The following is a 27,526-nucleotide window of genomic DNA, read 5'->3' on the forward strand; positions in this document are numbered from 1 at the left end:
GAATTACAATGTCATCGGCGAACCTCAAAGTTTTTACTTCTTTTCCATGAAGTTTAATACCTACTCCAAATTTTTCTTTTGTTTCCTTTACTGCTTGCTCAATATACAGATTGAATAACATCGGGGAAAGGCTACAACCCTGTCTCACTCCTGTCCCAACCACTGCTTCCCTTTCATGTCCCTCGACTCTTATAACTGCCTTCTGGTTCCTGTACAAATTGTAAATAGCCTTTCGCTCCCTGTATTTTACCCCTGCCACCTTCAGAATTTGAAAGAGAGTATTTCAGTCAACATTGTCAAAAGCTTTCTCTAAGTCTACAAATGCTAGAAACGTAGGTTTGCCTTTTCTTAATCTTTCTTCTAAGATAAGTCGTAAGGTCAGTATTGCCTCACGTGTTCCAACATTTCTACGGAATCCAAACTGATCTTCCCCGAGGTCGGCTTCTACCAGTTTTTCCATTCGTCTATAAAGAATTCGCGTTAATATTTTGCAGCTGTGACTTATTAAACTGATAATTCGGTAATTTTCACATCTGTCAACACCTGCTTTCTTTGGGATTGGAATTATTATATTCTTCTTGAAGTCTGAGGGTATTTCGCCTGTCTCATACATCGTCTGCATGTCCTCGGGAAAAATTACGGCTGTAGTTTCCCCTTGCTTTCAGCCGTTCGCAGTACCAGCACAGCAAGGCCATTTTGGTTAATGTTACAAGGCCAGATCAGTCAATCATCCAGACTGTTGCCCCTGCAACTACTGAAAAGGCGGCTGCCCCTCTTCAGGAACCACATGTTTGTCTGGCCTCTCAACAGATACCCCTCCGTTGTGGTTGCACCTACGGTACGGCCATCTGTATCGCTGAGGCACGCAAGCCTCCCCAGCAACGGCAAGGTCCATGGTTCATGGTTCCTCATAGAAAGAAGAATTACGTGCCTCCCTAGCAGAGGTGTTGTATGAGTAACCACTAGTCCTACCATCTGACTTTGCACAAACTTCTATAGATGGCCTTCAACAAGAGCTACCAGCTCTGTTGCAGTGCAGCTGTGCACTATTCAGAAGATGTACTTGCCACCTCTGGCTCCCCATACACCACCAAGGTATTCATACACAAAGAACTCTCTCCATGTGAATTCGTCATGATGAAGGATGACACGGTTTGGGCAGCCCTGTAGCTGCCATACACTGGTCCATGTTGGGTACTCCAATACTGGCCACAGACATTTGTTATTTGCTTTGTGTCAAGTCCATGACAGTCTCCCTCTCCCATCTTAAGCCCACTTGGATCCTGCAAGACACTCTGCATACATTGCAACCTGGGATGACACCTCGGTTGACACTTCTGGCAACCAAAGCATACTACAGCTTCCTACCACACACAGCAGAGTTGTCTCTCAGTGACTGATCTCCTGCTGATCTACCATCACCATCAGCCTCAGTTTTGCCATCCAGGTTATGCTACAGCCACCCACAAAATCCACTGTAGCACCTTGTGCTGTACCATGTGTACACTAATGCATCAGTTAAGTCAACCACTCAAGAAGCGACCCAGCCTGCCCACTCACATGCCAGCCACAATACTGCCAGTCAAGAGCATCTGCGCCAGCTGCACACGTCAACACAGCAGCCCACAGTGCTCCGCACTCCTGTTGGGGCCTTTATATGGGAGAAAAAATTTCAACACTGTCTCCAGAGACCCTCTGCCATGATAAGAGAATGATCTTTGGACTTGGCAGAGAAAGAGTGGTGCAATCTGGGTGTTGGTCCAAGGAAGTAGCATTCACTCATGTGAGCTAATGAAGTTTATGTTGATTTATGTGCTGCATCATTATTTGTGGCAGCATAAATACTGGCCTGTACTATGATCTTCCTATGCCAACACATAATTGTATTTGTTCACAGTCCACCACAAACAAAAAACTAAATAATCCCAAACTATTTTCATGTTGAGACTACCAGTTGATTCATGCAACCTGAAGAAGTTCATCAAGCATCCTCTATGTAGTAATTGTTTATGTTGGCTGTAAGATTAGTTTAACATAATTGTAGCTTATATAAGTGTATATATTTTTCACTTTCATAATGTATTACATAAGCCGATAACTACTAGAATATGAACATTAATGGCTAATCAAATGTGGTAGAAGTATTAGTACAGTACCACAAATTTCAGTGTTGGAATCTAAACTGAGACTGTTAATTATTGAAATACTGTGGAAGTATATGAAGACTGTTACAATGTTTGTTGCATATTGATTCTCTCTAGGAAGAAGATAAGCTACTATTGTGTGCTGCATGTTGGTGCATTCCTCACTGTTTTGGTTATTTACTAGTTCATCAGCATAAGACTTCATAATAACGCAAAAAAAAAAAAAAAAAAAAAAAAAAAAAAAAAAAAAAAAAAAAAAAAAAAAAAAAAAAAAAAAAACTCCACAAATCTGAATATAGTTCTTTTTCATTGCAGTGCTATGCAAATTGTTTTAATATTGCTTTTCTTTTCACTTTGAATCGTTTCTGTAGGCATGTTCTTGATATGATTCAATGTAGAGAACAGGAGAACGTTTTAAGATTTATTATTCTTAATTTTGCTATGGTTTTTTGGTCACTGCATGACACATGACTTGTCATTCCATGATAATATACTTTTAGTTAGGATGTATCTCGGAATAAGAGTTACATTCAGTATACACTGCCAGGGAAAAAATTAGTTCATCTGGAAAGATGATGTCAATTTCGATCTGATGACAGCATATGCCACCTGGCAAATAGTAGACATAATGATAATGGTTGCAATATTGTCCATCAACAGATAGCATAGTGGCATAGCTGGCAGAGAGTCATCTGTGTCTATCCTTTAATAGGGAATGCTCACAGCCAGAAGCTCCATATAGTGTAAACATGTAAATCAAGCAGGCAACCACACCATGGAGCTGCACTTGTGCTTCCTATAGCCACCTGAGTTAGTTTGAAGGGGACAAATTGTAGCCTTCCAAGTCGTGAAATGATCCTTTCAGAGAACTGCCACACAAGCTGGTCATGCTGCACCTGTTGTGCAACGATGCTGGTGTCAGGGGTCATGTGAAAACTCTCACACCCATAGTCTGGGTGTCCATGCAGCAAAGACACCCACCAGGATCGTCGTATTGTAAGGACAGGAGTGGCAGATCGTACAGCACACATAAGAGGACCTGTGGTCCCAAGTGTGTCAGTGCGAAGTGTTATGAGCAGATTATTAGCAGCAGGAGTATGGGCACACACATCTCTGGCCCATCTTTCATTCACACAACAGCATCGACGTGCACAGCTCAATTAGTGCCATCAGAGGATCACTTGAAAGACGGAATGGCGCAGTTGTCTTCAGCGGTAAAGCAGGTTCTGCCTGCACACAGGTTTTTTGTGCATATGACAGAAATCTGGTGAGTGCTGTCTCATAGAGTGTATTCATCCAAGATTCACTGGCCCCACCCCAGGTCTTATGATCCAAGGTGCAATAAGTCACAACTCTTGTTCGCCTTTGGTGTTTCTGGGGGGGATGCTAACCAGCACTTCATATGTGCAGAATTTTGTTAGATCCATTCTTTTGCCATTCTTGCAACAGGAAGGTGATGGGTTGTTCCAACAGGATAATGCTCACCCATACACTGCCCGAGAATCTCAGTGTGATCTACAAGATATGCAGCAACGTCCTCGGCCAGTACGATCTCCAGACTTGTCTGTAATCGAGCACATGTGGGATATGATGGGATGAGAAGTGACTCGTGCAACGTGTCAACCTACAGCTCGTACAGAATTACGTGAACAGGTCGAGCAGGCACGGCTTAACATATCCCAGAGCAGTATTCGTCATCTGTATGATCAACTAGATGCCAGAGACAGTGCCCGCATTGCCAACTGTTGAGGCTACACCATGTCAATAATGTGGGTGTTCGAGCATGGGTCAATACGTGGTAGCTCAGAACTGGTTGTGCTATTGATCTATAATTGTAATCATTTCGTGTACTCCGTATGCACTGTTGCAACAATATATAAAATTTTTCACTTCAGTGGGTTTCAAATAAGTTCATGTTCAGGGATGGATGCAAATTATGTAGTTCTCATGAAATGAGAATGACAGACTTCTCTAATACTTTTCCCCACAAATCTTCTCACATCGCCATTTGCTAATCGTTCCTCGTGATGCCAATTGAGGAGCTACTCAACCGAATAGTAGCAGCTTCGGTCAAGAATACCATCTTACAACCAGGAGAGCGGTGTGCTGACCCCACGCCCCTCCTATCCGCATTCTCCACCGAGGATGACACGCCGGTCGGATGGTCCTGGTAGGCCACTCGTGGCCTGAAGACGGAGTGCTTATAATACAGATATACTCTAAGACACAAAGCAGTGCATCATGAAGGAATCGTCCAAAAGATGTGATGTACATGTACAGACAAACAAATTATTACAATTACAGAAAAACTGAATGATTTATTCAAAAGAAAGACCTTCACAAATTCAGCAAGTCAATAATGCACTGACCCTTATGTGAGCATTTATTTGGCTTGACATTGTTTGATGGAGTTGTTGGATGCCCTCCTGAGGGATATCATGCCAAATTCTGTCCATTTGGTGCGTTAGTTTTCAAAATCCTGAGATTCATGTTGGGCCCTGCCAATAGTGCTCCAAATGTTGTCAGTTGGGGAGAGATCTGAAAACCTTCCTGGCAAGTCTGAAGACAAGCAGTAGAAATTCTCATTGCCTGTAGGCAGGCATTATTTTGCTTAAATGTAAGCCCAGATGGCTTGCCATGAACAGCAACAAAATTGGGCGTAGAATATCATTTACATACCACTGTACTGTAAGAGTGCCACAGATTACAAGAAAAGGCATCCTGCATTGAAAAGAAAGGGCACCCCAGACCATAACTCCTGGTTGTCAGACCTGATGGTGGGTGACAGTCAGGTTGGTATGCCTCCACTGTCCAGGGCACCTCCAGACACGCCTTCACTGATCATCAGGGCTCAGTTTGAAGTGGAAGTTATCACTGAAGACAATTATGTTCCAGTCAGTGAGATTCCTGGCTGAAGACATGTCTGGAGATCCCCCAGACAGTGGTGGGATACCAACACGTCACCAGACAAGCAGGAGTGATGGTCTGGGGTGCCATTTCTTTTCATAGCAGGACCCCCTTGGTTGTCATCCAAGGAACTCTTAGAGCACACAAGTTCATCAATGATATTCTGTGTCCTATTTTGTTGCTGTACATGGCAATCCATCCTGGGCTTACATTTCAGCAAGATAACGCCCAACCGCACACTGTGATAGTTTCTACTCCATATCTTCATGCTTGCTAAACCTTACCTTGGCCAACAAGTTTGCCAGAGCTCTCCGTAATTGAGAACATTTGGACTATTACAGGTATAGCTGCCCAACCAACTCAGGATTTTGACAGTCTAACATACCAATTGGACATAATGTGGCATGATGTCCCCCATGAGGACATCCAACAACTCTGTCAAGCCTGCACGAGGGCCAGAGATGGACCAGCACATTATTTGACTTGCTCAATTTGTGAAGCTCTTTTTCTTGAATAAATCATCCAATTTTTCTGAATTTGTAATCATTTCTTTGTCTGTACATGTACATCACATCTACTGATTTCTGTCCCATTTGGATAATTCTTTCATGGTGCATTGGTTTTTTGTCATAGAGTATATAAATATTTGCCTGATGGTTACTACTACTGTTAGAATGCAATATTAATGAACTTTATTCATTCTCAATGAGGTTCTAAGCAAAACTGCACATTTACATTACATCAATTGTTGATTCAACAATAATGCCTTAAACTCCTTTTGTCTACAGAAAAGTACAATGCCACATTGTCACAATCTTGTAGCCTCCATTTGAATCAGAAAAGAAATAAGATTCTGTATATATATTGAAATAAACCTCGTGTGAATACAATTAAAGATAATACAAAATTGTTAAGGCTTTCGTGGCCACTTGTTGACAAACTGCCTATTGGCTTCTGTCTCGAGTTCTTCGGCCGATGTTCCTCTAATGATTTTGTTTTTGATTTGAGGTCACCTGTTGGAGATGTTGAGTGGGCACCACCGGCAATGGAGGATGAAGCTTTGACAATGCCAGCCACTTGTGCTGGCGAAACGTCAGTAAAATCATTAGATGAATGTCAGCCGAAGAACCTGAGACAGAAGCCAATAGGCAGTTTGTCAATTAAAGATAAATTTATGAATATTTACCTGACTTCTCTCAAGCAGTAAAGATATTGAGTTTGAATGAAGCATGATTAAATTGAAAAATTAAGTATGATACACATCATCTAAAATTTATCAGCTTATGCAACTTCTTAATTTCAGTGATTCATTATTTGTTTTGGACTTGGGATCAGGTACTGTGAGCTTCCTTTTTTTCTACTTATTATAAAGTGTGATGAAGCTCCTGACAATGCATGTCTCATCTTGCGCTCCCGGTTGTCAACTAAAACTCTGTGGTGGCCAGCACTGCAAAACTTTGTACCAGTAAAGAAGTATAATTCCACATTGTGACGATCTTGTAACCTCCACACAAAATAGAAAAGAAACAAAACTGTGAGAATATATTGAAATAAACCTAATGTAAATACACTGAAATATAATTTTATAAATATTTGCATAACTTTACTCAGGTGGTAAAGACTTTGGGTTACTATCAATATGTAACATTACAACGTTCAAACTTAACAGCAAAATTTTGGATTGATTTTGGATCCAGCTGATTAAAATAAAAATTAACTACCATATACCTTATCTACTATTTATCAGTTTATATGATTTCTTCATTTCAGTGATCCATTATTTGTTTTTGATTTGGGATCACCTGTTGGAGACGTTGAGTGGGCACCTTATTCAAGTACTGTTCTTGCTGCAGTCACTAATGATGGTAAAGTCCACGTTTTTGATTTGAATGTCAACAAATATAAACCAATTTGTGTCCAGCCAGTTGTATCAGCAAAGAAGAACAAACTGACAAGACTATCATTTAATTACAAGTTACCAGTTTTAATTGTGGGAGATGACAGGTAAAAAATAAAATAATAGCAAATAAATGTAAGGAATGAAGCATGCCAATAAGATACAAAAGTCTGCTTAATGAGTTGCCATAAGAAGAGGTGTACCAGTTTATACTCTTACTCTTATTGTTTTTTTGTATATCCTATGTGTGTTTTTCTTTATTTTAATACTGTTTATGTACAACTGCATTTTATTATTATTATTATTATTATTGTTTATTTTATAGCCTTCATTGGACCACTCTAGTCAAAAATACAAAGCTGTAAACAAGTTGTTACACAGGGATACAATTTGGCTCAACAATAACTTAATACAATATTTAGGTAATATAATTATTGGAGTCTATTCTTATACAAAAGGTGTTTTGCTCTTCTGTCTGTCCAATATTTCTTCATTCTTTCAGATATTTTCTTTCTTTCTTCATCTGAGACCACTCTGTACTCCTTTTACTGATTTTCATTTGTAGTCTGGTTTGCGGGTCTTGCAGTATTCTGGTTCTCTCTGTCTTGTTTTTTAGGTCATCTACTGTAATTTGGAGTTCTTTTATATCTTACTTAATTTCTGTGATCCATTTTATGTCGCTCTTGCTATTCCACAATTTTTGTATTTTTGACTAATTCTGTTTTCTGGAGTTCTCATCAGATGTCCAAAGAATGAGATGTGTTTCTTCCTGATCGTGCTCATGATTGGTTCTATTTTCTTATATACTGTTTCATTTGATGCTATTCTCCAACATCCATTTATTTTATACTGTTTATTTATACATGTCCTAATTATTGTTCTTTCTATTTTTAGTATTCTGGCAATTTCTGCTGTATTAGTTGTTTTGAAGATAGTTTCAGCTGCATACGTTATTTCTGGTTGTGTAACTGTTTTATAGTGTTTTAATTTTGCATCTATAGATAGGCTTTTTTTGTTGTATGTAGTTTTGGTAATGTAATTTGCATAGTTCAGTTTTTTTATTCTATTCTTCCATGATGGCTTCTCATTTAGATTGTATGTTATTATTTCGCCTAAATATTTAAATTTATCAACAATTTTGATTTCCTGTTCTCCTATTGTAATTTTGTTTGCAAGTGGTGGATCAGTTAGCATAATCTCCGTTTTTTCAAATGATATTCTAAGGCCTACTTTCTCTACTATTTCTTGTAGTGATTTCACTTGTTGCCTGGCTCATTGAACGGTGTCGGCTAGGAGAGCAAGATCATCAGTGAATCCCAAGTAGTTTAAGCTAATATCATCTTTTGCACTTCCAATTCTTATCATCTTTGAATTGCCCTTGTACCATTCTCTCATTATGTATTCCAGTGCACAGTTGAACAGTAATGGTTATAGGCAGTCACCTTGTCTTAAGCCTGTTTTTATGAGGAATGGTTCCGAAATTTCTCCTCTAAACTTCACTTTTCATTTGGTGTTGGTTAGAGTGAGTTGTATTATTTTAATTAGTTTTGGATGGAGTCCTAGATTTCTTAAAATTTTTAATACTGAAGGTCTGTGGAGACAGTCATATGCCTTCTTAAAATCTACAAATGTTATTGCCATAGGTTTGTTCCATTTCTTGTAGTATGCCATAATCAATTTTAAACTAATTATCTGCTCTGCACAGCTTCTCCATGGTCTGAAACCTCCCTGATATTCCCCAACTCCTGTTCTAATTGCTCCTTGATTCTTTCATATAGGATCTTGGATGGAATTTTGTATGTGCAATCTAGGAGAGAGATTCCTCTGTAGTTGTCTGGGTTGCTCTTATCTCCATTTTTGTGTAGTGGGTGGATGATAGCTGTGGTCCAATGTTCGGGGAATCGTACTGTTACCCAAATTTTTGTTAGAGCCATGTGTAAGGAGGTCTTGACTGTGTCACTTGCATATTTCCACATTTCAACAAAAACCTGATCTTCTCCACATGCCTTATAATTTTTTATTCTTTAAGAATTTTTTCTACTTCTTGGAAAGTTGGAGGGTCTAGTTTGTTAGGTTTGGTTTTTATTGGGGTATTTATGTTGATTTGTAAGGGTTCTTTGGGTTCCTCACAATTCAGAAGTTTGTTAAATGTTTTTGCCATGATTTCTGCATTTTCCTTGTTACTGTGTGTCATTCTTCCATCTTCATCTTTCAGTATTAGTGTAGGGGCCTCACATTGTTGTAGTTGTTTCCCAAAGATTTTATAGTAGTTCCTTGAGTTGGTTTTATGATAATTACCTTCTATAGAGTTTATAATATCTTTATGGAATCTTCTCTTAATTCTTCTAATATTTTGTGTGAATTTTTTTCTTTCATTTTTTAGGTTGATGGCATTTTCTTCAGTTTTATGTGTTTCAAACTTTAACCATGCTTGGTGTCTATCTTCATGGAATTTGTCACATTCTGATGTCCACCATGCATGTTTCCTTAGTGAGTTCAAGAGAGTTAGATTTTCTGCTTCTTTTTTAAGATTAGGCACTAGTTGTTCTAGATCATGTGTTAATTTGATGGTTTGTGTTATTTGTTGGTATTTATTATTTTTAATTAACTGATGTGGGTCAAACCTTTTTATTTTATTAGTTTTTCCAGTCCTCTTCTTTAAAAGAGTGAATCTGATTTTAATTTTAACTATAGAATGGTCTGAGCCTGTGTCTACTACTCTCAGTACTTTAACATTGTGGATCTCCTTATGAAAATTTTTGTCCATACAGACATGGTCTAGCTGCCACTCCCCCTTCCTCCAGTTTGGATGTTTCCATGTTTTAAGTTTACTTGGCTTCCTCTTAAAGTATGTTGATTTAGATATAAGGTTGTGTTCTCTGCAGAGTTCTACAAGTTTTTGACCGTTTTTGTTCGTAAATTTATGTGGACTCCATTTTCCAATTATATCTTTATATTTCCTTTCTTTTCCCAACTGAGCATTGAAATCTACCAATAAGATTTTTACATTCTTTTTATTAACTCTGTTCACAGTTTGTTCTAGAAGGTCCCAAAATTTATCTACCTCTTCCTTTGTTTTTGTTAGACAATTTTTTTCATTTGTTGGGGCATGATCATTTATTATTGTATAGGTTTTATTCATTGTTTTAAAGCTTAGAGTCACAATTCTTGGTGATACTGCTTGGAAATCCGTTACTGAATCTATTATTTTTATGTTTACTAAAAACCCTGTTCCAAACTGGGGACATTGTTTCATTGCCCTCGGTCCTGGTTTCCCATTACAAATTCTGTATCCTTGTGGTTCGAATGGGTCTTCTGTGGTGTTTCTCATTTCTTGGATCCCTGTTATTAAAATTTTTTGTTTATTTAGTTCATCTGTGAGCTCCTTGAGTTTTCTGGTCTGAAGTAGTGAGTTTATGTTGTGTGTTGCTATGTAATTTATTTGCTTATGTTTAACCTTCTTTTTGTGTTTTAGTGTGCATTTTGATGGTTGCAGACACTCTGATTCGTTGCTGTCTTCTAGTTGACTACCCACCGAATCCGATGTAGCCTTTTCTTGCCTTTTTGAGCAGGACGGTGAAATTTTTTTCCTAAAAGACCTTTCCATTTTTGACTTTCGAAGGTTGTCAATCTTAGTTGGAGCAAGCTCCGATTTACAACTATGGTTGTTAACCGCAGAGGGTGTGTTTGGTCTGTGAGTGCTATTTTATTTCACTCAAGTCTGCCAGTAAACCGGTGAGGACTTCCCTGTCCGCCACCTGGGATGCACCACATAGTCGTATCACCTCTCCTCCTACTATGACAGCATAGTAGGTTCGTGGTTACCACTGCATGCTTCACTTCTACAGAATGCAAGGTATACCCACTGATGTAATATTTCTATCTGTTAAATGCAAACAAAGAATAAAATGTCAAATGATGAAAATCAATCACTCAACATACAAATAAAGAGTCAAAGTATGGATAGATACATAAAAAAGGTGGTTATTATTGTTGCTCAGCTATTGTACTTGAGTTTTTCACCAGAGCTGTTTTTTTTGCTGTGAGCATGATTTAGCTTTCCATGCTAGTCTGTTCTGTGCAGGCCTTTTCATCTCTTCATGACTTCTACAACCTGTATGTAGTTGACCCTACTTACTTTATTCAACCCTTGGCCCCCATCTACAATTCCTCTCCCCTACTTCCTTCCATTACCAAACTGATAACCCCTTGATGCCTCAGGCTCTGTTTTATCAACTCATCTCTTCTTTTACTCAGATTGTGCTATATACCTCCTCATTAGTTACTAAATCTATCCCCTAATCGTCAGCATTCTTCTGTAACCTGTAACAACACATTTCAAAAGCTTCTGTTCTCTTCTTGTCTGAACTGTTTATCATCCATGTTTCATTCTGTACAACCCTACATGCTACACAAATTCCCTCTAAAAGACTTCCTATCAATTACATTTAAATTAAATGTTAACAATTTATGTTTTCAGAAATATTTTTCTTGGTATTGCAAGTATGCATTATATATCTTCTCTACTTTGGCCACCAGCAGTTATTTTGCTGCCCGAATAGCAAAGTTCATATACCACTTTTACTGTCTATTTTCTCAATCAAATTCTCTCGTTATCATCTTATATAATGTGACCGCATTCCATTATGTTGGTTCTACTTTTGTTAATATTAATCTTACAAACTTGTTTCAAGACTCTATTCACTCCATTCAGCTGCTCTAACTAGTCATGTACTGTCCAATCCCATCTGCAAACTCAAAGGTTTGTATTTCTGCTCCATAAACTTTGATTCCTTATCCAAATTTCTCCTTACAGTCCTTCACTGTTTGCTCAGTGTATAGAGGGAAAAACTTCTGGGTTTGTTAATCTCTTATAATTGCAGTCTGTTTTCTGGACGAATTTTGGATGACCTTTCTTTCCCTGTACTATATCGTGGCTTCATTCAGAATTTTAGAGTTCATTCCAGTCAACACTGCCAGAAGCTTTCTCTAAATCTACAAATACTATAAAAGTGGATTTGCCTTTCTTCTAAGATAAGACAGGCAGCGCGGGTCTCCCGCGTCGCTCCCCTACACTCTGTAAAGAAGTATGGGACTCATCAACATCATCAACAAGACATAGAGTCTGTATTGCCTGTATTCCAAAATTTCTCTGAAACCAAAACTGATCCTCTCCAAGGATGACCTCTACCAGTACATCTGTTCTCCCGTAAATAATTTATGTCAGTATTTTGTAGCCATGACTTAGTAAACTGATAGTTCAGTAATTCTCATATCTGTCAGCACCTGGCTTCTTTGGAATAGAAATTACTGCATTCTTCTTTGTATCTGAAGATGTTTTGACTGTCTCATATACCCAGCATACCGTATGAAATAGTTTTATCATGGCTGGTTTTCCCAAGGATCTCAGTAATTCTGGGCGACTGTTGTCTACTCCAGGGATCTTGTTTCGACTTAGGCATTTCAGTGCTCTATTAGGTTCATCTCGCAGTATCACATCTCCCATCTCATCTGCATTTACTTCTTCTTAGCTTTCTACAATACTGTCATCAAGTTCATTTCCCTTTTACAGCTCTTCATTCAGTTCCTTCCACCTTTCAGCTTTCCCTTCTTTGTACCAGCTTGCCATCTTAGCCCTTGGTATTCACACAGCTGCTTCTCTTTTGTCCAAAGTTCTTTTTAATTTTCCTATATTTTCTTTTTCTTTACATTTTTAGAAATTTGATGTTAATATTTCCATTCTCATGTGCCTTTCTAATATTTTCATTTTCAGGTGCTTTTCAGTTTTGAAGCTTCTGTGGAATATTTTACGTTGTGAAATTCACTGTGTCCATAGCAGCTGTGTCACATAAGTATTCTTCATAACAAACATACCTTCCTTCTATGTAAGATTACATTTTGTGCATACAATGAAGGCTTTAGTATTAGCTGCTGGTGAGTCTTACAGGTTGTATGGCTGCAGCTCAAAAATTTTTTCTCTTACTGGCAGTTAATCCAGAGCACTTTCCAGAAGAGAGCACATGTAATTTGTAAAACTGGACAGTGCCTATTTTAGACAGTACAATACAACTCCAGTTAACTGAACTCGGGTCAACCAAAAATCTAAAATAAGAAAATGAACAGTATGCATGCAAACTTTGTCCACTCACAAATTTTTGATAAAATCCACATAAACCATAGAAGACTTCAATTGCTTGCTACTACGTGGTGCTGGAAAATCCTAGATTGCTTTAATTTTATCATGATCTGCCAAAATTTCTTCCCCAGTAATAACATGACCTAATACTTTTAGCTCAGGGACAGCAAATTTACATTTTTCGAGTTTCAGACTCATACCTTCTTGCCTAAATTTTTCACCTACCTGCTTCAACAATTCCAAATGCTCTTCCCAACTTGGTTCAGTTAGCAAAATTCCACTCCTGAACCTTTCTTTTATTTCCATTACTGGTTCTTCGGTGTATACATTGAACAACAGGGGGGAAAAGTATATCCTTGTCTTACACTCTTTTTAATCCGAGTATAACACTAACACAAACTAGAGTGTTTTCCTATCATATCCTGGCCAAGTACATATTCTAATGTTCTTATGAACTCAGCTACAGATGAGTTCAAACCAAAAGGTACTACACAGTATTGGTAATATCTACCACTGTAATGAAAGGCAGTATATTTATGTGATTCTGGAACTAAAGGTATCTCACGAAATCCAGAAGTTAAATCCCAACTAGACATAATCTGAATGTTTTTATATTTATGTAAAAGTTCATCAGTGTTTTCAGGGTGATCTGTTTCTCTGCACAAATACTTCTCCAAATACCTAGAATAGAGAAACAATCTCACTCCACCATCTCTGTTGGAAACAATGACTGATGGGTTGTTCTATGAGCTAACACCTCTCTTGATATCACACACTTCCATCTTATGCAACTCTTCTCAAGTGCAGCTCTCTTAGCTATAGGTACACAATATAGTTTTATAAAAAATGATTGATGTGGTTTTAGCTGCAATGTACACTGATATCCTCTCACTCTACCTCTGGAACACTACTAAACACATCACTATACCCCCATAACAAAGATTCCAATGCCCATTTCTGATTATCAGTTAACCCTTTTCCTTTTGAAATCTAGTGTCTACAAGTTCTTTAAATTCAGCTTCGTCTGTGTCTGATCCTGGAATATCTTTAACTAGAAATCCACTGTCTTTTAAACATTGATGCTATTTATTTTATCCTCCTCATAAGATATAGTTGACTTATAAAATCAGTACAAATACAATCTCCATCAGGTGCATTGATTATCAGCTTCTATCCTCCCCAATCAAAACCTGCATTCACACTAACTATCCATGTCATGCCAAGGATAAGATCTTCACAGAGATCTTGAATTATTAAACATCAATTGCAAAAGTAACTAAAGCCTGACTTTACTATGTTTCCCAGTTTCACCTTTAATCTACACTCCAATTACAGGTAATTCTACATAGTCTTCATCATGTTTTAATTTCTTTACTTAATGAGTCAGACACTCCTGAAATTTGGCTGCCTGTGTCAAAACACCTGCCTTCCCATGATCCTATTCTGACCTTAATGAACGGACAACAAACTTCAGTACATTTATCAGTCTTGACATCCTCATATGACAGGTCATCTTCTATCTCTACAAAACTAAAGCCTCTAAAATTATTATTATTCTTACCATTTTCATTGCCTTGACACACTTTCATTAAATTAACACTGACATCATTATCACTGTCACTGAGAATTTCATCAATCCATAAGTACTTACCTGTTTCATTTAGATCAACACTGTGGTACTTGTCTTTAAGTTGTTTTACAACCACATGTTTAATTTTTGCCACCTCTCTGGATACAAAGTTAAACACAGGTTTTTTATCATGATTGTAATAGCATAGCATCATTTTTTAAACACATATTATATAAAAATGATTCATTCTCATTCATAACATTAAGTAGCTTACTGTCACTGTCATAGCTGGTAAATAAATTAGGTTGGTCATCTATACTTGCCTTCTTATTAGTAATTAAATCAAGAATTTTGTTTGCTGTGATACTGTGATTAATGTCCCTCAATCCTTTAAAAGTCTCTTTGGATATCTCTACAGCATTATAGCAACTATTATACATTTCCTTACTAATACCTAATACCTCCAATTCTTCTTTAAAGCAAACAAAATACTTTTCTTCCTCATTACTATTCTCATCACCACTTACCTTCAATTTATTGTATTAAAAAAAACAATGAACATCATCAGTATCATCACATAAATTACTAATCATCATTCGCTGTTTCATTATTGTTTAAGTTCTCAGTTTTGCTGTTCATTAATACAGTATCCATATTTTTCTTACCTGGTTCTGGTATTAGTTTCTGAATTCCAAAATCATCACAAAAATCAGTCACTTCAGTATCTGACAAATGAAAAGTCTCTACCGAGTGACAGAATTCTGATAAATTGATTTCTTCTGTATCCTCCTTTTCAATTTCTGCGAGCTCACTTACCTTATTTGTATATTTTGCCATGCCTGGTGAACAAACTTCTTTCTCAACAGATATCGTATTAACAGAATAGTACACATCTTTAAAGTAACTACTGATTGCTACACTAGAGTGTTTTTCTTGTGTGTCGGTATTTGTGTAATTTCTGGTCCATCTGTTATTTGGTGAACAAACTTCTTTCTCAACAGATATCATATTAACAGAATAGTACACATCTTTAAAGTAACTGCTGATTGCTACACTAGAGTGTTTTTCTTGTGTGTCAGTATTTGTGTAATTTCTGGTCAATCTGTTATTTGTTTCATGAGCCCCTAAATTGCGGATTGACAATGGGACCCAGGCTAGATATTTGTTTCCTGAATTAATATCCCATCCTCCTTTCTTGGGTTTCTATTCCAATTTCTGTTCCAACTATTACCATGTTGCTCTCCATAATGAAAATTGTTACCATCTACTCTGTTATGTTCCTTCTGATGATAATTGTTATCATTGTGGTTACAATGTTCTCTCCTGTTGTGATTATTACTGTGCCAATTTTGATTACTACCTCTTTCAAAATTTGTGTGTCTGTTGTAGCAGTATTTCCTTGTTTTTTTTTTTTTTTCAAAACTCTACCTAATTTATGCACATATGTCAAAAACTGATCTGTTGTGTCATCTGGCCCATATACTATGTCCACTGTACATCAGCCAGTAACCTCCTTTTTAAACCATCAATCTGGGTGAGTTCATCAAAAGGTTTCCTCAAATGCGCTAATTTTTTAAGCTGATTTTTGCAAAACTGTTTCATGCTAATATGCCCTTCTTTGTAATTCAGTACATTGAGAAAATCACTATTTATTCTAGCTTGCTCAGTCTCTGACCAAAATTTATCTAAAAATCTTTTATCAAAATATACATAGCTTGTCATCATTAGTATACTGATTTGCCCAGCTTATTTATTTATTTATCTCTTGTTCCGGTGATCCATGTTGTGACACTATCACAGGATATGGAACGTGTCAATTTTACAAGCTTTTGGCCAGAATTTATGGTAATACATAAAACAACACAAAAATAGTAAACAGTAACTTAGGTCCCACTACAAAAAATACATTTTAGAGATAGATAGAGATTACAAAACAAAAAACAGTAAACAGTAACTTAGATCCCACTACAAAAGATACATTTTAGAGATAGATAAAGATTACAAAATAATAAGTGTTGCACAGCAATAAATATTGCAAAATATATGTTTACAATAAAAATATTCCATATTACAAATACAAATTTGGGCATACATTTGCAATATATGTTAAACACTGTAGTTCAGGAACTCCTCTATTGTATAAAATGATCCTTGCAATAGGAACTGCCTTAAGGTTTTTTTTAAACAAGAGATCATCATCTACCAAACACTTAATTCTTGAAGGGAGGGCATTAAAAATCTTACAGCCACTGAAATGGACTCCTTTCTGCACTATACTTAGATTTGGCTGTTCATAGTGGATATCATGTTTCCTTCTAGTATTGTGACTGTGATATGCACTATTCAGCTTAAAGATGGATTTTTCTTTCCTTATGAAGCACACCAACGAGAATATATATTGCGCCGTGGATGTAAGTATTTCAAGCTTCTTAAAAACATTCCTCCATGTGGCTCTAGGATGGACTCCACACATGATCCTTATGGCTCTTTTTTGTACACACAGTACTTTTTTAGCCAGTGACTCATTTTCCCAAAATATAATTCTAAATGCCATAATTGCATGAAAGTAACTATAATATGCTGACTTCATGGTTTCCATATTTCTATAAGAAGAAACAATGCGTAATGCGTATGTTGCTGAACTTAGTCTTTTGCATAGATCCACGATGTGGTTTGACCAATTCAGTTTGCTATCAATATGCAAGCCTAGGTATTTTGAGGAATCTACCCTGGTTATTGTCTGCTCACCTATTTGTACTACTATTTCCTCATCTTTGGATGTTTTGTGGAACTGAATGTAGTTTGTTTTACAGTAATTTAAAGAAAGACCCTTAATGTTGAACCAGTTCACCGTTTCATTTAGAACCTTATTTGCAGTTACCTCAAGTTTATCTACTGAATTATCAATAAGTAGTGTAGTGTCATCCGCGAAAATGGTGAATCTACAATATTCCGTAGAGAGAGGGAGATCATTTATAAATATAATACTTCACCTTCCAGAAACTTCTTAACAAACTTGATTTTAATAGTATCAGTCATATTAGACACAAAATTATCTTTACAATGCCGCAGAAAATCTACAGAATGTACACTACCTCCACCTGAAAAGTTTCTCACTAGAATGTTGCAAAACGGGGTACCAACATTGTGTGTGTGTGTGTGTGCGAGTGTATACCCGTCCTTTTTTCCCCCTAAGGTAAGTCTTTCCGCTCCCGGGATTGGAATGACTCCTTACCCTCTCCCTTGAAACCCACATCCTTTCGTCTTTCCCTCTCCTTCCCTCTTTCCTGATGAGGCAACAGTTTGTTGCGAAAGCTTGAATTTTGTGTGTATGTTTGTGTTTGTTTGTGTGTCTATCGACCTGCCAGCGCTTTCGTTGTATGTGTGGATGGATATGTGTGTGTGTGTGTGTGTGTGTGTGTGTACCTGTCCTTTTTTCCCCCTAAGGTAACTCTTTCCGCTCCCAGGATTGGAATGACTCCTTACCCTCTCCCTTAAAACCCACATCCTTTCATCTTTCCCTCTCCTTCCCTCTTTCCTGATGAAGCAACCGTTGGTTGCGAAAGCTTGAAATTTTGTGTGTGTGTTTGTGTGTTTTTTATTGTGCCTATCTACCAGCGCTTTCCCGTTTGGTAAGTCATGGAATCTTGAGAGAAACATTCCACATGGGAAAAATATATCTAAAAACAAAGATGATGTGACTTACCAAATGAAAGTGCTGGCAGGTTGATAGACACACAAACATACACACAAAATTCAAGCTTTCGCAACAGACGGTCGCTTCATCAGGAAAGAGGGAAGGAAATACCAAGCCCCCACAGAATGTATCTCTACCTATGTAGATCAACACCTTCAACCCATTACATGCAGTCTCCCATCCTTCATCAAAGACACCAACCACTTTCTCGAACGCGTGGAATCCTTACCCAGTCTGTTACCCCCGGAAACCATCCTTGTAACCATTGATGCCACTTCCTTATACACAAATATTCCGCACGTCCAGGGCCTCGCTGCGATGGAGCACTTCCTTTCACGCCGATCACCTGCCACCCTACCTAAAACCTCTTTCCTCATTACCTTAGCCAGCTTCATCCTGACCCACAACTTCTTCACTTTCGAAGGCCAGACATACCAACAATTAAAGGGAACAGCCGTGAATACCAGAATGGCCCCCTCGTACGCCAACCTATTCATGGGTCGCTTAGAGGAAGCCTTATTGGTTACCCAGGCCTGCCAACCCAAAGTTTGGTACAGATTTATTGATGACATTTTCATGATCTGGACTCACAGTGAAGAAGAACTCCAGAATTTCCTCTCCAACCTCAACTCCTTTGGTTCCATCAGATTCACCTGGTCCTACTCCAAATCCCATGCCACTTTCCTTGACGTTGACCTCCACCTGTCCAATGGCCAGCTTTACATGTCCGTCCACATCAAACCCACCAACAAGCAACAGTACCTCCATTATGACAGCTGTCACCCATTCCACATCAAACGGTCCCTTCCCTACAGCCTAGGTCTTCGTGGCAAATGAATCTGCTCCAGTCCGGAATCCCAGAACCATTACACCAACAACCTGAAAACAGCTTTTGCATCCCTCAACTACCCTCCCGACCTGGTACAGAAGCAAATAACCAGAGCCACTTCCTCATCTCCTCAAACCCAGAACCTCCCACAGAAGAACCCCAAAAGTGCCCCACTTGTGACAGGATACTTTCCGGGACTGGATCAGACTCTGAATGTTGCTCTCCAGCAGGGATACGACTTCCTCTAATCCTGCCCTGAAATGAGATCCATCCTTCATGAACTCCTCCCCACTCCACCAAGAGTGTCTTTCCGCCATCCACCTAACCTTCGTAACCTCCTAGTTCATCCCTATGAAATCCCCAAACCACCTTCCCTACCCTCCGGCTCCTACCCTTGTAACCGCCCCCGGTGTAAAACCTGTCCCATGCACCCTCCCACCACCACCTACTCCAGTCCTGTAACCCAGAAGGTGTACACAATCAAAGGCAGAGCCACATGTGAAAGCTCCCACGTGATTTACCAACTGACCTGCCTACACTGTGAAGCGTTCTATGTGGGAATGACCAACAACAAACTGTCCATTCACATGAATGGACACAGGCAGACAGTGTTTGTTGGTAATGAGGATCACCTTGTGGCTAAACATGCCTTGGTGCACGGCCAGCACATCTTGGCACAGTGTTACACGGTCCGGGTTATCTGGATACTTCCCACTAACACCAACCTGTCAGAACTCCGGAGATGGGAACTTGCCCTTCAGTATATCCTCTCTTCTGGTTATCTGCCAGGCCTCAATCTCCGCTAATTTCTAATTTCAATTTGCCGCCGCTCAACCTCACCTGTCTTTCAACAACATCTTTGCCTCTGTACTTCCGCCTCGACTGACATCTCTGCCCAAACTCTTTGCCTTTACAAATGTCTGCTTGTGTCTGTGTATGTGCAGATGGATATGTGTGTGTGTGCGAGTGTATACCTGTCCTATTTTCCCCCTAAGGTAAGTCTTTCCGCTCCCGGGATTGGAATGACTCCTTACCCTCTCCCTTAAAACCCACATCCTTTCGTCTTTCCCTCTTTCCTGATGAAGCAACTGTTTGTTGCGAAAGCTTGAATTTTGTGTGTATGTTTGTGTTTGTTTGTGTGTCTATCGACCTGCCAGCACTTTCATTTGGTAAGTCACATCATCTTTGTTTTTAGATATATATCTATATATATACAATAGAGAGAAACATTCCACGTGGGTAAAATATATCTAAAAACAAAGATGATGTGACTTACTAAACGAAAGTGCTGGCAGGTCGATAGACACACAAACAAACACAAACATACACACAAAATTCAAGCTTTCGCAACAAACGGTTGCTTCATCAGGAAAGAGGGAAAGAGAGGGAAAGACGAAAGGATGTGGGTTTTAAGGGAGAGGGTAAGGAGTCATTCCAACCTCAGGAGCGGAAAGACTTACCTTAGGGCGAAAAAAGGACAGGTATACACTCGCACACACACACACACACACACACACACACACACACACACACACACACACACATATATCCATCCGCACATACACAGACCATTTTTTCCTTCCTTTTTTCTTCTTGTTTGTGAACTCCTTTTTTGCTGTTATTGTTGCTGTTTCATAGCTATGATTCATACCTGGCCGAATGTTCACATAAAATTTTCACAATATCTTTTAATCTACAAGAAGAAAAATAGTCCAACTTAGTATTCACATTTTACTTTCAGAACATCCTGGACGATGCCACCATATTCTGACTGTCCCCACCCTCTTTTTGCCTAATGTTACTGATGTTTGGAGTAAGTTAGTAATTTGGGCAGCTGGTCACATTTTCGCAGCACTTGCCACACTGAGATAGTGACACACTGCAGTGAATGACAGTGACAGTCAAATTTTAATAACCAGTTCTGTTAATAAATAAAATATCATCTTTTTGGTTGCTCTTCTTTGTCGTATGTTGATGGATCATTGTTCTCTTCCTTTCTGTGGTTCATCTTCCTATAATTGTCTAGAGGGTAACAACGAGAAATTTGGTGGACTCTCTGCAGAATTATGCGTATATTTTCAGTCCTCTCACTTCACGATACAAATAAATAAAACCACATAATTCGTTCTCCATCCTTGCACTTCAGACTCTTACAACCAACAGCCCAAAAGAACAAAAATTTTCCTCCAACAACATGTAACAGAGAAATTACTATCATATATCGATCCAATTATGCAAAATAATCTTTGGGATATACATTTCATATTTAAAATAGAACTAATAGTCTATCTTTTTTGAGAAGTTCATAATGATCATTGTAGTTACATTAAGTATTTATAAACACTGACATATAAACATTTTCACACAGCTTTGTAGCAGTGGATTTTTGGTTTTTACTTCTTCACTGTGGTATCATTCACTTCATATGATCCAAGATTGGGTACTACATTTGTCTTACTATAACCAGTTTTATTACGTGATGTCTATTTTCACTTGTGAGCAATGTGCACTGATGAGTAGTCTGACTACACTTTTCCTGTCAAGTCGAACATCAAGGTCAAGTCTGGAAATTGCGCTGACTGGTGAGCTGCTGGACGATGTCCTATGAAGACTGGACAGTGGAGGAATACAGGGAAGTTGTGTGGTATCATGTCACTCACAGATGAGAGATAGTACCTGTTGTGTCCTCTGAATGTGGCGCCCTCAAATACTGCAGCAGCTGATGCAGGCAGAATGGGCTGTGGTTGCTTTGCAGGCACCTTTACAAGGCAGCAATCTGCAGCCCTCTGTTGTGTGGTGTGTGGCTGGGTTGTAATGCACCAGCCATACACCGCAGAACCTAGGTATGTCCACCCTTGGCATGGATGGCAGCACCGACATATTGTGGCATGGAAGCAATGAGGCCTTGGTAGGTCACTGGATGGAGGACCAGAATAAGCTCTGGTGCCACATTCAATCACATCCCAGATGTCTTTGACTGGGTTCAGATCTGGCAAGTTGAGGGGCCAGCACATCAATTGGAACCTGCCACTGTGTTCCTCAAACCACTCTATCACACTCCTGGCCTTATGACATGGTGCATTATCTTGTTGATAAGTGTCACTGCTGTCAGGAAACATGATCGTCATGAAAGAATGTATATGGTTTGCAACCAGTGTATGATATTCCTTGGCCATCATAGTACCTTGCACAAGCTCCACTGAATCCATGGATGCCCAAGTGAATGTTCCCCCCAGAACATAACAGAGCCCAGAGCCACAACCAGCTTGTCTCTTTCCCACAGTACGGGTATCAAGGAGCATTTCCCCTGGAAGATGGTGGATTTGTGCTCTCCCATCGGTATGATGATGAGGGTATCAGGATTCATCAAACCATGTAACGCTCTGCCACCGTGTCAATGTCTGGTGCCAATGATCATTTGCCAATTGCAGTTATAGTTGCCAATGTTGTGATGTTAATATTGGCACATGCACGGGTCGTCGGATGTGGAGGCCCATCGTTACAAGTGTTCAGTGCACTGTGCATTCAGACACACTTGTATTCTGCCCACCATTAAAGTCTGATGTTAGTCCCACCACAGTTCACTGCCTGTCCTTTTTTACCAGTCTGCACAGTCTACAACGTCCGACGTCTGTAATGAGGGTTGGCTGCCCAATCCCACAACATCTGGACATGGCTTCACCTTGATTTTACCACGTGTTGAGGACATTCACCACAGCACTACTTGAACACCCAGCAAGTCATGCAGTTTCCAAAATGCTCATGCTGAGCCTCCAGGCCATCACAGTCAAACTCAGATAGATTGTGTGCCTTCCCCATTCTACACATGGGATAGCACTCTCACTGATATTACATGCACTGTGTGTGTGTGTGTGTGTGTGTGTGTGTGTGTGTGTGTGTGTGTGTGTGTGTGTGTCTGACTAGCACTCGATCCTCGCCAGGTGATCCTGCTATTGCCTGGATGGCTTTATATCAATTGTAGGTCAGTGGTCATAATGTTCTGGCTGATTATTGTATGTTGTTGTTATTGTGGTCTTCAGTCCTGAGACTGGTTTGATGCAGCTCTCCGTGCCACTCTATACTGTGCAAGCCTCTTCATCTCCCAGTACCTACTGCAGCCTACATCCTTCTGAATCTTAGTGCATTCAACTCTTGGTCTCCCTCTACGATTTTTACCCTCCATGCTGCCCTCCAGTACTAAATTGGTGATCGCTTGATGCCTCAGAACATGTCCTACCAACTGGTCCCTTCTTCTAGTCAAGTTGCACGACAAACTCCTCTTCTCCCCAATTCTATTCAATACCTCCTCATTAGTTATGTGATCTACCCATCTAATCTTCAGCATTCTTCTGTAGCACCACATTTCGAAAGCTTCTATTCTCTTCTTGTCTTAACTATTTATCGTCCATGTTTCACTTCCATACATGGCTACACTCCATACAAATACTTTCAGAAACGACTTCCTGACACTTGAATCAATACTCGATGTTAACAAATTTCTCTTCTTCAGAAAGGCTTTCCTTGCCATTGCCAGTCTACGTCTTATATCCTCTCTACTTTGACCATCATCAGTTATTTTGCTCCCCAAGTAGCAAAACTCCTTTACTACTTTAAGTGTCTCATTTCCTAATCTAATTCCCGCAGCATTACGCAACTTAATTCGACTACATTCCATTATCCTCATTTTGCTTTTGTTGATGTTCAACTTATACCCTCCTTTCAAGACACTGTCCATTCCGTTCAACTGCTCTTCCAAGTCCTTTACTGCCTCTGACAGAATTACAATGTCATCGGCGAACCTCAAAGTTTTTATTTCTTCTCCATGGATTTTAATACCAACTCCGAACTTTTCTTTCATTTCCTTTACTGATTGCTCAATATACAGATTGAATAGCATCAGGGAGAGACTACAACCCTGTCTCATTCCCTTCCCAACCACTGCTTCCGTTTCATGTCCCTCGACTCTTATAACTGCTATCTGCTTTCTGTACAAATTGTAAATAGCCTTTCGCTCCCTGTATTTTACCCCTGCCACCTGCAGAATTTGAAAGAGAGTATTCCAGTCAACATTGCCAAAAACTTTCTCTAAGTCTACAAATGCTAGAAACGTAGGTTTGCCTATCCTTAATCTTTCTTCTAAGATAAGTCATAGGGTCAGTATTGCCTCACGTGTTCCAACATTTCTACGGAATCCAAACTGATCTTCCCCAAGGTCAGCTTCTACCAGTTTTTCTATTATTGTATACCAAGAAGAAATATTTATTATATGCACATAGAGGAATACTGATATTAAGTATCAGTATTTTACTGGATGTGAAGGACTGATGTGAAGATGATGACAGAGATTTTAAGAAGTCCGATAATTATTTCTTGTTTATAAAACAATAAGAAGGGATGAGAAACTTAGTCAAAAGCAAATACACTGCTGTAAAAAAAAAATAGTTCATCTGGAAATATGATGTCGATTTTGATCCAATGACAGGATATGCCTCCTGGGGAGATAGTAGATGTAATGATAATGTTTTCATCCATGTCCACCAACAGAAGCATGGTGGCATAGATACCACAGTGCCATATGTCTACCCTGTAATAGGGAATGCTCAGAACAAGAAAGCTCAATGTGATGCAAACGTGTGAAGTAAGTGGACAACCATTCCATGGAGATGCATTCATGCTTTCTACAGCTGGCTGAGTGACTTTGAAAGCAGTTAAATTGTGGCCTTCTGAATGGTAGGATAGCTGTTTCAGAGAATTGCCACACGAGTTGGACATACTGCGTCATTTGTGCAATGATGCAGGTATCAGTAGTCACATGAACACTCTCGTAGACACCCACCAGGACTGTTGTATTGTAAGGGCAGCAGTGGAGAATCTTACGGCTACCACAGCACACGTAAGAGGGATTTGTGCTTAGATGTGTCAACATGACCTGTTGAAAACCAGTTATGAGCAGTGGGACTATGACCATGCATATCTCTAGCCCATCTTCCACTCATGCCTCAGCGTCGACATACATGGCTCGACTGGTGGCATCAGAGGATCACTTGGAAGATGGAATAGCATGCCATGCCCATCAGCGATGAAAGCAGATTTTTCTTGCATGCAATTCATGGCCATTTGCATGTACAGTGTAGATATGTTGTCCAAGACAAACTGGCCCCACCCTAGGTGCTATGGTCTGGGGTGCAACAAGCTACAACTCTCATTCACCTTTGGTGTTTCTGGAGAGGATGCTAACCAGCAGTTGATGTGTGCAGAATGTTGTTAGATCTGTCCTTTTGCTGATCTTGTAACAGGAAGGTGATATTTTGTTCCAAAAGAGTAATGCTTGCCCACACACTGCCTTTGAAACTCAATGTGCTCTGCAAGACGTGGAGCAGCTGCCCTGGCCAGTGCAATTGCAGAATGTCTCCAATCGAGCATGTGTGTGATATCATGAGGCAAGAAGTGATTCATACAATTTGTCGACCAACAACTCTTACAAAACTACATGAACATGTTGAGCAGGCATGGCACAATATATCCCAGGACAATATTCGCCATCTGTACAATCAATAAGTTGACAGAGTCAGCACCTGCATTGCCGCCTGTGGAGGCTACACCACAAACTAGTATGGGTGTTTCAGCATGGGTTGATATGTAGTACCACAGAACCATTTGTGCTATTGATCTGTAATTCATTACGTAAGGCATTAAAAAGTGTTGATCCCTCACAGAGTTCATATATGCATTATAAGTGACGAGTCATTGTTGTGTTCAGATATTTAATGCAATGGTGTTTACTAAATGTCAACACTTCGTCTCTGCTTTTGAATATCCACTCTAGCTAAACCCGAAGTGTTTTTGGGTGCTAGCAAGTTTGTCTATGACCAGGTGTTCAAATCAGTATCCTGCTATACTCTTCACTTCTGAGACAAAACATCAAGCATATTTAATGCTTTACTATGACAGGAAACTGTGTTGGTGCACTGTAGCTAAGTATGTGTGTCTGTTTGTTCTCAAGGAGAATACAAGCCCATAACTGAGCTATCATTTCAACTTCTTTTTTTATATGCCTATTTACCACTCAGTGTCCCACTATGTAGTATTTATTTTTATTCATTCAATTATTTGCCTTTATCAACAGCCAGTGCACACTAAAATTAACAGTTGTTAGTTCTTTTGTTGAATATACAGACATAAGCTTAAAATAATTATTTGTGGAGATGCTGAGTCACAGACCGGCACAGAAAAAGACTGCCATACATGTGAAATTTTGGTCAAAAGGCCTTCTTCTAATATAGAAAACACAAACACATTGACACAGCACAACTCACACACATGTGATCACTGTCTCTGGCCACTGAGAGCAGACTGTGAGCAACTGCGCCTGATGGGAGCAGCAGTCTGAGTGGTGGAGGTGAAGAGGAGGCCGGGTCTGGGAGGGGGAGGAATAGGAGGCTAAGGGTGGTGGATGATAAAATGCTACTTGAGCTCCCACAAGCGGCACTAAACCCTTCTCCACCACGACCCTGCTATCCCTGCCACTCCCCACCCCCTTACCTCCACCACCCAGACTGCTTCTCCAATCAGGTGCAGTTGCTTGTAGTCCAGTCTCAGTGTCCAGAGACAGTGGTCATGCATGTGGGAGTAGCACTTCCATGAATGTAATGTGTGTATTTACTATGTTAGAAGAAGGCAATTTGGCCAAAAGTTCACACATATAGCAGCCCCCCCCCCCCTCTCTCTCTCACACTCTCTCTCTACCTGTCTACCTGTCTGTGACTCAACATCTCCTCTATATAGTGACAGCAACCTATCCTTTTCATAATATTGTTGTTATTCCATCCTGGTTTTTCCATTGTTTAGTAACTATTTGTTTTTTAATGTTCTTCTTGACTTGTTCCCTATCCCTGAAAGGTCTACTTCATAATGCTTTGTTCAGAACATGCTATGTGAATAAAGAAGTGTAATAAAGAAAACAGAAAGCACATAGAATGTGTGAACAGCAAAGAAAATGTAACAGAGAACTGATGAAAAAATACTTTACTTTTTAATTTTAGATCCATTTGTTTATGGATAAAGTAATTTATTAGCTTAACCTGAGGCATGACTAGGGAAGGACCATACTGTGTCTGGACAGAAACATCCCAATTATACAGAGTGTTACAAAGAGGTACGGCCAAACTTTCAGGAAACATTCCTCACACACAAATAAAGAAAAGATGTTATGTGGACATGTGTCTGGAAACGCTTAATTTCCATGTTAGAGCTCATTTTAGTTTCATCAGTATGTACTGTGCTTCCTCGATTCACTGCCAGTTGGCCCAATTGAAGGAAGGTAATGTTGACTTCGGTGCTTGTGTT

At 39.3% G+C, this 27,526-nt stretch overlaps 1 protein-coding gene across 1 annotated transcript in view; it reads left to right on the top strand.

The window, feature by feature from the left end:
* The window catches only part of LOC126484965 (dynein intermediate chain 2, ciliary), a 271,700-nt gene that overhangs the window by 239,191 nt on the left and 4,983 nt on the right, over positions 1-27,526 (top strand). Inside the window, exon 10 of the mRNA XM_050108567.1 lies at positions 6,822-7,055. Coding sequence (XP_049964524.1) covers positions 6,822-7,055 — 234 coding nt within the window. The remainder of the gene's footprint in view (positions 1-6,821; positions 7,056-27,526) is intronic.

Source organism: Schistocerca serialis, chromosome 6 (assembly GCF_023864345.2).
Source record: "Schistocerca serialis cubense isolate TAMUIC-IGC-003099 chromosome 6, iqSchSeri2.2, whole genome shotgun sequence".
Lineage (NCBI taxonomy): Eukaryota > Metazoa > Arthropoda > Insecta > Orthoptera > Acrididae > Schistocerca > Schistocerca serialis.